The sequence below is a fragment of the Cryptomeria japonica genome, chromosome 3, assembly GCF_030272615.1.
Source record: "Cryptomeria japonica chromosome 3, Sugi_1.0, whole genome shotgun sequence".
In the NCBI taxonomy this organism is placed as follows: Eukaryota; Viridiplantae; Streptophyta; class Pinopsida; order Cupressales; family Cupressaceae; genus Cryptomeria; species Cryptomeria japonica.
In genome coordinates, this window is record NC_081407.1 from 692,686,426 (window position 1) to 692,698,661 (window position 12,236).

At 36.1% G+C, this 12,236-nt stretch overlaps 1 protein-coding gene across 2 annotated transcripts in view; it reads right to left on the bottom strand.

Moving 5' to 3' along the window:
• The window catches only part of LOC131078352 (two pore calcium channel protein 1), a 396,229-nt gene that overhangs the window by 188,158 nt on the left and 195,835 nt on the right, over positions 1-12,236 (bottom strand). For both annotated transcript variants that reach the window (XM_058016023.2, XM_058016024.2), the window contains exons 10-11: positions 6,686-6,747; positions 5,442-5,514 (exon numbers count right to left, since the gene is read on the bottom strand). In XM_058016023.2, the coding sequence (XP_057872006.2) occupies positions 5,442-5,514; positions 6,686-6,747 (135 nt within the window). The remainder of the gene's footprint in view (positions 1-5,441; positions 5,515-6,685; positions 6,748-12,236) is intronic.

The following is a 12,236-nucleotide window of genomic DNA, read 5'->3' on the forward strand; positions in this document are numbered from 1 at the left end:
TCCCTGCATAAGCCTGACCAAGCGCATTGTGAAGGCGTCATTGACGCGCTCATACTAGCCAACTGCATAAGCCGAGTTGTTCTTTTCTCTCTGAGCTATATCCTGATAGTGAAGCTGTGGGTAACAATCGTATACCTTTACCTGATCAGGTCCATTCCCAATTTCACCTTTCATTATTAAACATGGCAGTGGCTGGTTCATGGCGAACATATAGACCAAATAGGAGGTCATAGTGAAGTACTTCTTTGTCTCGAGTTCGATTAGTTGGGTGTGGATGTTGTCGCTTATGATCTGGGCCCAGTCAAACTTGGACTTCCCAGCGAAGACTTGCTCTCTGAAATAAAACATCCACTCCTCAAAGTAGTTGGATTTGGGAAGTCCCATAACCCTGCTGAGCAATGTGACCATGTCCCCATGCTCATTGTGAAAGTCACTTCTTGGAGTCTTTTTCCCAATTCTGACGCTTGGAGGTCTCCTCTCCTTGTACCACTCTTCATTGATCAGTGTTCTGCATCTGGCAGGATTCATATCATACACCCCTTGTGCTTCATCTATAGTTGTGGCCTAAGTCACAGGATACAGCGATTTTCATGGATGAGGTTCGAATTTAATCGAATTTCAAACTCTATAAAAAAAATCGAATTTAATCGAATTTCCTCTATAAATCACTGCTATCCGCCTCTAAACACAACTCAACTGGTCGTGGGTATTCTTTGTATATGCTTTGTATATATTGGGTCATGGGTGTCTGCAACTGCTAGGTCGCCCTCGGATTTTCTCCAACAAGGGTCATTATTCTGATAATTTATTAGAAGTATACATATAATTAGAAATAAACAAAATTATAAAAGGCGAATTTTATCCGATTTTTTTTTCGAATTTTTCCCTTGTCGAATTTCATCCGAATTTCATGGCTGTCGAATTCAAATTCGAACCTTGTGACTTAGGTTGTGGCCATTGGATTGTTTGGGAAGGGAATGTCGAATGCGTCACCAATGGCCTCAAGAGTGAAGTTAGCGAGGACCATGTCCTCGAGGAGCACCAATCTGGCACCTGGTTGGTAATGTCGGGCGGCCTCCACTACTAACTCATAGTTTTGCACTGCTGGGGGAAATCCCGCTACTTGGGCGATGCCACTTTCCATCATCTGCCTAGGCCTGTCGTAGGCATTAGGGGAGAAGACTCGGCTCCTAAAATCTTGGATATCAATATGGCCTAGGTCAGTATCACCGACATTGTCCCAGACACTTTGAACTTTTGACTCCCTCAATCCCCCTCTTTGATACTGGTACTTCATCCTTTCGACTCGGTGAGGGATATCTGATTTGGATGCTCGCGATGTCTCAGCTGTAGTAGGCGTCTTTGATGATTCTACCGTTGATTTAGGTATTTATCCTGCACAGTCGGATGCGGATTACGAGGCGATAAAAGGGAAGTAAAGCGGGTTAGATAGAGAATATGCCAGCATTCAAGGATAAATTCAAAAATTGAATTGGAAACAACGTGATATTGTTAGCTAAAAGCTTGATTGATTTAAACATGAACAGTTATGAAGCTTTTGACTGTGGATTTATACTTAGGCATTTTGAGGATCAATTTTCAAAACGGACAAAACCTGAGAAATTCTCCTAAGTTTGAAAATGCATTTTCTAGCCGATTCTTAGGAGTAAGTTCTGATTTCAATTGTTTTGCATGATGCCTTATAAACGGAAAGATGCAATTCTCAAGATTTAAGCATTTTAATCAATTTTTTGCACAAACATCCATCCAATTTGTAAATACTTCAGACGATCAAGAGAGGTAAAGCATACTTACCTGGTGAAAAATGAATGGCGAGAAATTGCACGATTTGCCTTGCAAGAATGGATGGGAGAGTTCTGCAAATTCTCGCGCCTATGGTTTGAAAGGAATTTGCAATTTTGAATTTTAGACTTAGCAATTTTAATTACCATGGTGATTTGGCGGTTTATTTAAGCGATTTCTAACCTTGGGCGATTTGTGAAAGCTCCTACCTCCACACTTCTGCGTTGTTGCTACTTAGTGAGATTTTCGCGGATGGAAACGGGAGGTTTCCACAATTTTGAATTTCAACGGTCAACTTCAATCTAAAAAAAAAAATGCGACTCACGCCCTATTGGAAAATTCGGGGTTTTAGAACCTTTGCAAGTTTACAAATTTACAACTTCGCCATAGCTGCCGAACTTCGGCATTCCTGGAGGATTTGAAAACTTAGAAACCCAAACACTTCGCAATAATCGCGATCCACGGAGCTTTCATACGATTTGCAAAGTTTACCTAAATCGCGACCTCTCCTTGGTATGTAAACTTTGAACTTCGAGTTACCTTTGCGAGCTTAAACTTCGAACTATCTACCATCGTCTCCCCAAATCGCTCATTTTCGGACCCTTAGGGCGTTTTGCCAAGTTTAAAACATTGCGCAAGGTTTACTCTTCGGCGATTTTCGGACTTCCTCTGAACTTAGTCCAAGGGTGAAGCAAACTTTTACCTCGGGAAGCGTTCCTTAGAGTTAAATTTTCTTTTTTTCAACAAAAAATTTAAAGGGATTGTCTATTTTTGTGAATACAAAAATACAGACAACATAAAGTGAATTATTTCATAAAATTAACTTATTTCTTTCTAAGGTGTCCATCATACCTTATAAATAATTCACTTATAAAATATTTTTAGTCAACCATGAAGTCGTGCAATATAAGCTCAGACTTGTCAAAATAGCTCAAAATATGTTGGAAGACCAACTGCTCAAACTAACCTGTCGGAAATAGCCATCGGAACTGACCTATTGAAACCTTGCTAAAAATAGCACTTACTAAAAAGTGCATACTGATAAAAATAGTATCCAAATGCATTTTAACCACATTCTGAGCAGCCATCACAACTTACTAAAAAAAGTTAACTCCAGAAAAGCCTCCGGATTCGTTTGCATGTCACAACATTGCAAGGCTCTCTAAAAACTCAGAAAAACCCTGGAATTCTCAGATTTCGTTGCATGTCACACCATCGCGAAGCTCTCTAAAAACCCAGAAGGAATCCAGAATTAGAACTATAAAATTCCAACATGCAAGCCACCAAAAATGCCAAAACATCCTCCTAGAAAATAGGAAACCCTCATTCTGCCTCTGACTGACCAATGGGTCTTGGAATTGGCCAACAGTCCCCAAAACAAACTAGAGCGGAAAAGGGGACATTATAGCCTCTGACCTGAATTTCGCTTCTCTGTTGTTGCATTTATTTCTATGAATTGAATGGGAATGATGTTTGAAGGAATAACTTGTCCTTATTTTATAGCATCCTTTACCCCTTGAATTGTTTCTTAGCCAGTTATGCCGACTTGCGCACTTGGTCATTGGAAAATGAATTAATAAAATGCCTATTCAGGTTGGCAAGCTTAGGAATATTTGTTTTGCCTTTTAAAATTTGAATTTCTCTTCAATGAAGGCCGACTTATGCACTCATCCACATGGGCAAGTTTGAGGGGATCAAGTGAACAAGGAAAAGCGCATTTGAAGTGTCCTTAAGGAAAATGTTAAGCGCTAATCCATGTTGTCTAAGGACTAATGCTGAGTCGGTTGGCAAAGGAGAGTCATTGCTTTGACACATATAAATAGGGATCAAGTTCTCCCCTCCAAAACACAATTTCACACCTAATTATTTTATAATTCTGATTTTTGACGTCTGATTCTAATTCTCTGGTCTACAGAGGGCACTCAGGGATTTAAGAGGGAGGGACAAATGGAAGGCGGATCTTAGGTGCAATGAGGGACTAAACACCCATGTCTTGGGCAGTAATTAGGTGGTGGCAATGGCAAATGTAAGGGTGGGAATGAGATGTGTATAGGGACAAATACTAAGCGGGAACCTCTTTCCCAAAGGACTAGGTAAGGCGGGGTTTAGGGTAGGTTATGGACTAAATTCTAGGGCAGGCTTAGAAGGGACGAAAAGACTAAAGCCTTGGGCGGTGATGAGGCGTTTCTAGGGATAAGGACAAGTATGCTAGGCAGGAATTGGGGATTATTAAGGACATCATGCTGAGTATAAACCCAAACCTTTAACTAATATTTACTAACCTAGCTTTTAAATACTCCCTTTTAGCATACCAGATTAAGACTCTAAGACATCCCGACAAAATAACAAAATAAAACGAAATGAGACCCATATTGGCGTAAAATTAACAAAAATGGGTAACAAGCACATCTAAAAAGAGGTAGGGTCAAAATTAGGGACCCATTCTTGAATTTATAAACCCACACCTTTGAGAATTCATAGACCTTAGTCCAAAATCACATCCCATGATGCTTTATTTGTGAATTCTGCATGAACCTAAGGAAGGAAAAATAATCAAATTTTTCTTCCCTCATTTGATTTTACCCATGAATCAATCATTTCTTGTAGTAGCCAATAGATTGCAACATAGCTATCAACACTATATCTTTTAGGGTTCAAATTCAGCTTTCAACATTTGTATCTTTCACATCTGTGTTCTTCCCTTTGGTTCTTCTTGCACCCAATATTTGCCTTAGTGGCTTCATTTTTGCTTTGGTTGCTTTTCCTGCATGGATGGCCAAGTCTGAATTTTACTTCATTTTTGTCTAACCACCTCCTTGGAATAAGAGTTAGTTTTTTGCTGTCCCTAGAGTCCATGATTCGCCTTCCACCTTTCTTGCTTTGAAAATATTTGATTGATTTGCCAATTTTGTTCACTTTAGTGCATCGTTACATGTCAATTTATTTTTACTGTAATTTTTGTATGAAGCTGCAGCTTCTTTTATCCCCATTAAGTAAAATACACTATGAAGAAAAGTAGTTGATTTGTTTATTCATGTGTAAGTAAATTAAAAAAGTTAAGTATCTTATAATTAAAATTTAAAGCAATGAACAATATAAAAAAGGACAATACACATTCCACTATGATAATGAAGTAATAAGTTAAAAAAGAAAAGAACAAAATGATGATAATGAAGTAATAAGTTAAAAAAGAAAAGAACAAAATGTAGTAACTTATAGCTGATTTACTCCTCCTGTTGAGTATTCCTTTAATCTTTAGCACTATTTTAAACTAATGTCATCCGATAATATTAAGCTTATAAAAATTTGTATCAGTATAAGTTTTATATGGTTGTTATCAATTGTGAAGTGGCAAAGAAAACCTTAAATGAGATTCCTATTAGATCCTCCTTGACAAAGATATGCAAATTTTTAAAATGGTTATATCCAAATTGAGCTACATTTTTTTCTATTAAATTTTGTAGCTTTCTCTCCTATCAAAAATTGCAAAATCAAAAGAACTCAAATTATAATTCTCCATTTTTTCTACTTCATGTCATGCACATATTATTCTAAATGTATTCTTCTAGGGGAGAAGAAAAACCAAAAAGGGCATGGAATAATTCAAATAAAAATTGAAAATTGAAGTTATAAAACACCTTGAAGTCTTGACTATCATCAAGTTCAAAAAAAATGGAGTCAAAATCTTCCTTTGAGATTTTTGGCAATGTCCTGCATGGAGAAAAATGTAAAACATTATTTACCACCAGTTTTAAAAAGCTTGAGAAAAACCTCACAGAAGTGAAAAATGATACATGTTTCATTGTTCTTGAATAAAAATTTATATTTACTGAGTTTGGTATTGAATACTTAATCATAGAAAGGAAATTTATACTATCTATAAAAGAAAATTAGAATCTATGGAAAATAACAAAAGAAAACATCCTATCCCTTTGGCAAAATTTTAAGTTATTGCACAACTTGATCCTGCCCATGAAACAACAAAATAGTCATTGTGCAAGAAGCAATACCATCAATATATTCGAGAAATATGAGATATCAAGTGAAATCCATATCTGGGCCAGATTGGACTCGAACTTGCAAGCCCAAGGGGAGCAAACTAGTGACATAGTGTTTTTTTTGTACAAACATACCCAGCTCTCAATGTTTTTTTTTTACCATACCCATACCCAATTATTATTCAGTAACTTAGGTCTACACGAGCATTTTCTGATATATAGCAATTTGAGTATAACCTTCAGGTCTGTATTTTGGATTATTTATCCATTTATTTGATGACCAAAGTGTGCAACAGGTCAATTGGAATCCAAATGGACTCTCTCTGAATAATCAAATAATATTGACAATGTACAACAAGAGGAGCTAATCTGTTATAGGTTTGTTGATGTTTGTTCACTGTACTAATCTATATGATTAACAGGACTGATCACACAATCTATATGTTTTGCACACAAGTAGGTACGAGGGTGGTCTATGATAGTGGTATCTGATGCAAGTCACTCTCTTCCCTACAACACAAAAAACTTACACAGGAATAATTTGCCATTCAGAGAGTAAAAGAATGTTAAGTTCTAGAAACTTATATAAAGGTATCATAATAGTTTTAGATCCTGGTGCTCTTCAAGGTATTAACAGTTATGCTTCATGTGTCTTTTCAAAATGAATGATAACGGAAGAAGGGATAATACTTCAAAATATTACATATCTAACACATTAACACCAGGGTAACTAGCATAATGTTTTGCAAGATATCTTTTAATTCCCAGTAACTAATAGTTTATAAGTTGGTGTATGCTAAAACATAAGTAGATATATGCTAGAAATAAATATATTGCAAACAGATACAAAATCTAAAATTCAAAATACAATTGAGATACATTACCGGTACATATTCAATGCTTGAAAAAGTTCAGCACACTGATCTTTGTCTAAAAAGCCGCATTTCTAAGCACACCACATAACAAAAGTAAAGGTAAGCATTAGTCACAAGTCAATTTCAGAATCCAAGTTTTAGTATCTATTTATCTCATGGTCTAAATGAGAATACATCATAAGAGAGCCATATCATCTCATATTTAGAAAGTGTTCTTTTTCACTGAATGTGGAGTACACTCTCATTCTTCAAAAATTACCATGGAAAAAGGTAGATTTCATATGATAGTAGAAAAAAAAAGTTGAAAAAAAAAAACTTTTAACATTTTATTTCATATTTGGAAACATAATAAGATCATTATTATTGCCCTGATATGTGTCCAGTAAAAACACATAAATGTCAATACATATCAAATCAGGTAACAGACCCCAAACCTTTGGACATTAAGATAACAGGTTTTCAATAATGCCATGATCGAGCTTTTAAATCATAGTTCACAGACAACAACTTGTGTACCCATATAAATTTCACAGTTATCTCTTTATCAATGTTTCAGACCATATTACACATAAGTTGAAGACTCTGGCAGCTGCCCAGAACCTTGAACACTTTCCAGCAGCACATAAACCTCATGACAATCAGTTTAGATCTAGATTTTCCCATTTATAAGTATGACTTATAAGATTTAACTTTTCAAAGTTCAAATACAACCAAGCTTGCACTTTTATTTTTATTCAATGACTGGAATTACACAAAAACTGTGGCCAAATACTATGAATTTTTTTTGATATAAAGTTTGACTTTTCTCCCATCACACTTCAGGCATTTTAACATCCTTAGCTGCCCTGTGTAATCTGACACCGCTAAAGAATTGTAATCCACAAGAGCAAGAGAAATTGATCCCATTGGGTAAAATGATGTTGCCAAAGGAGGGAGAAACACAAGCTCAAGTATAATGACTGCCATTAGTTCCCATTGGGTCTGCATCTTATGCTTGACATGTGAAGTTTAATTTTGAAACAAAGGCTCACACTACAGTAAGGATGAGGCCTCAAAGTTAGCTTAAAACAGAAGGAATTCTTAACACAGTAAATACAAACGAGTGGATTCCTACATTAAGTTTGACAAGGAGATAACAGTAGCTTAATAAAGACAAATTAGAAGACATCTCACATATGGTTTTCCAGTGCCGATGTTGAGTACACAAAGATATTAAAATGAAGAGTTTCACCAAGAGGCGTAAGGTTATAAATAACTATTTGTAGGCTAGAAAGAATTTTTTTTAATGAATGTGTTTGTATTAGCATGCACCCTTTATTAAGTAAACCTTAAAGACAAAAAAGAAATCATCAAATAAAAGCTAATTTGATCACTTACACAAGTATACATCGATCACATAAGTATAAATGCAAATTGTAGCTGAAGGAAATATCACACTTAGATATATGAATATAGTCAAATGTATGCAAAACTCATGGAATATGAAGTCCATGAAATCAAAAGTTCCATACAAATATCAAAACAATAACTAGAAGTCTATGGCTTAGAGGAGTCTACATCCTTCCTACGAAGGCATCTAAAGGAGGTCCCGGATGATGATGCAGCTATAATCTCTATCTGTGACTCCGTGCCATCCACACTAACATCATTTGTGTCTGCTTGTTCTCTATCCTCCTCTTTTTCCATGGCTACAACCTCAACTTCTCTATCTGCCTAGTCAACCCAATCAAGGTCCTCATCATCCTCACCACTAAAGATAGCATCCTCAGCATCAGTGATCCACTCAAATTCTAGATCAACCTCCTCTAGCGCGATGGGGGTAGAGTCATGTCCCAAAACTTGTCTAAGACGAAGGTTGTAATGAACATAGATAGATCATTCAACCTGTCCACGAACAATCTATTGTGCTTCTTGGAATGTATGTGCTCAGACATACTCCAATTGCACCCACAACCCGAAGCACTGAATGCTTGGCTCAATATACAAATTGCCACCCTTTGAATATTTGGTGCATCAACGCCAAACAATTCCCACCATCTATATGAGATGAGAAAAAGAAAAAAATCAATCTCACTATCCAACTTTAAGTTTCAACATAATGATAATATAAAAAGAGGAAAATTTTATTACATTTTTAAACTTAAATTATGCCCTTAAATATATTTTCACATGGCTGCAATGTCATCCAGCTTTCATTGCACATTTGATAAGAAAAGAGCTCTCATTGTGCATGAGTAATGGTCTCTAACTCATGGACTATATCTAAGGTAACACCAAGTGACATCAGCTCTATCACTAAGTAGAGCCCACTCAAAACCTCCTAATACACCTTGAAATCAAGGCAATATTGGTATGTCGGATTGAGGAAATAAGCAACTGCATGTGGGGCCCTCTAAACCTGGAGGTGCAATCTCCTATCAATGATCTCCCAAATGAGAAGATACTTAGCCTCAACTCCTACAAAGATGGATCTAATGGCCTCCTTGGACCTATCCATGTCCTCATATATGTAGCCCATTGTGGACTTCTCCCCATCAACAACTTGTAGAACTACCAAAGGCTCGTGAACTGTAATTATTGTGAAACGTTAACATAAGTAAATGTGAATTAAAATAAGCAAATAAAAGAAAAATATGAATAAAATTAAAACATAATGTAGAATTATATTTTCATTTACCTTCATGATCTCCGCAACAAGTACTTGTGATGTAAACACACACGCCCCATTGCAAATGGGGACCCCCAGTTTTTCGCTTCTTAGGTAAATTGTTTTTGCTTAGTTCTCTTTAGCTTGACAATAATTTTGATCTCGTAGCTTTTAGGGAGATAGTGATGTCTTGTTAGTCTAGGAGAGAACAATTGATCAAACCTTGAAATGTCTTAAAGTGCAACATCTTGTCCTTAGGGTTAGTCAGGAATTCATCCTTAGGGTGGGTTAGGAATTCATCAAGTTCAAAATCCATGAGTAAGCTTCAAGATTGTCAAAAGTTAACAAATGTTGCAAAATGTTGTCAAAGTTGTCAAAATGCAAAACAATGTTGCAAAAGGTTGTCAATACAAGTTGTCATGAAAAGTGAAATTTTGTAAATGTTGTGTGAATTGAGATTCAAGATTCCAAGATGTGCTACCAAGGCAAGGAAAATTCCTTGTCAGGGTTGAATTTTTCAACCTTGACAGGAGAGGAAAATAGAGAAAATTTTGTGAAAATCCATGGACAAAATGCAATTTTCAAGTGAAATCCTTGTTTGAAATATGGAATTCCAAGAAACAATGTCAAAATTCTAAGTTGAATAGGGAATTCCTAGATTTAAAGATTAAATTCCATGATTGAGATAGGGAATTCCAAAATTAAGGTTCAAATCCATGTTTGGGTGTGGAAATTCATAAAATTCGTTTAAAAGCCTAAGGTGAAGTGTGGAATTCCAAAATCAAAATGCAAATGTAAGGTTCAAACATGGGTTCACATTCAAGTTATAATTTTTCCTTAGGTTATTTGTGGCATTCCTTGGCAAATTCACCACAGCATTCATTTGTCTTTGCACAACCAGGTTTAGCACTTGGAAATCCTTGGCATCTCATTCTTTGTGCTCAATAATCCGGAACTACTTTGCCCTAGTGCTCACTAGTCCTGGATCATCCTCAAAATGTACTCAAGTGTCCATGGATACATGAAAAACATGCTCATCTTGTCCCTCTATGACTGCAAATCCTGCTAGGCGAGAGTTAAGGCATAATAAACCTAGCTGGCTTGGAAAAAATCCCTCCACAAGTGTGTAAAGCAAAGGAAAAACATGTGGAACAAACAAAATCATTTCTTAGGCCGGCCTTCATTTAGGGGTTGTAATTCTTTATATGGTGTGCTATATATGTTGATTAATAACTTCATTTTCACATCAAAATTAAGTGAAACAAGTGCAAATTTGTGAAGAAGCAGAGCAGAATAAATTCATGAGCAAGTGTGAAATCTGTTTGGAAATGAAGTGCTCTGCCCTATATTAGGAGGAGGAACTGATTTGAGAAGAAAATAAAAATTCAAGGCAAGGAGAGACGACTTGGAAAGGAGAGGATATGAAATTCAAAAAACAATTTAAACACCCTGATCCAGCCGAACCTTATCAAGGAAGGTGTCATTGCTCATCAACTCCTATAAGGGCAAGATTAGAGCACTCATTTTCAACAATTCAAATCAATTAAAAGAAGGTTCAAAGCAAATAAAGAGAAGGAGGAAAATTTGTGCAGGGATCAGGTTTCAAACTTTCAAAGTTAAGTGTTTGTGAGAAGAGGCCAAAAATTATTATAAAACAGATCTGGAACTTCATTTCTAGGTGAATCTAGGGCAGAGTAGAGGCTAATCATAGTAGGAAGGAGAGAGACGAATTCAATCAGATCACAGGCGAATTCAATCACAACCAAATGAATTCCAGCAGATAAGAAGGTAAATCAGACCTGGAAGAAGGTAAATCAGACCTGGAAGAAGGTAAATCAGACCTGGAAGAGGATGAATCAGACCTAAAACGAGTTAAAGGGGCAAGAGGAAACATCCTCAAACCTCAAGAGAATTCATTCAAGATCAATTTGCAAGCATCATTAACAGATTTTTCAAGTATTTCCAGATTTGTAACATCATTATTTCCAGATTCTGGAAGGGTTTGTTAGATGGAATTTGTTTCACCTGATTATTAACATGAATCAAAAGTGCAAGACCTTGGACTTTCAGTTTTTTATAGTAATTTTCTTGCAATCATTTACTTAAGGTTATGTTTTCTTTCTTGACAGGAATAGGACGAGAAAATAAATGGAACAAAGGACTTGCAAAATCAATATTCACACTTTATTAGGACATTCAAGAATATCAAGGATGTTTCAACAATAACATCAAAAGGATCAAGAATCCCAGGTTTGATGCAAGGAAGCAAATGGAGCAACTATGAAGGACTTAAAAGGACTCAAGACATTACAACATGAAACGCATTACAACAAGGATTCTACAACGACCTTTGATTTCCCTTGGAAATCCAATATCAAAATGAAGGATACAACTACAACAAGAAGATCGAGGTCAAATATTTCCAAGGAGATGGTAGCCAAAGATAAAGATGGAGATGAAATGCAAAGCATCACAAAGAATTCCAAACATGGAGGATCATAAAAGATGAAGAAGACAATGCAATTTGGGAATATGAACCATCACAACCAGTCAAAAAATCAGATAAAGTTGAGTATCAAGAGATATTGCAAGAGATGCAAAGGCTTCTTTATGATGAAGGAAGAGATTTTACAAGATATACAAGCTGAGGTGGCACCTATTCATCATCAACCAATCAAATAACGACAAGTCAACATGTCCCGATTCATTGAACCTAACTCATCAACAGGTGGACACGTGGATGCATTATCCTTATCTACTCCTTGTAAATTGTGCCATTGAGGCTATATTAATTTTCATTGGTCTTTTCCTTAGAAGGACCTACATTCAAGACTTGTAATTTTCTCATTTAAGGATATTAAATGTAAAAAGGTAGTTATTATAACTACCCCACTTTAGGATTCATAGAATTAT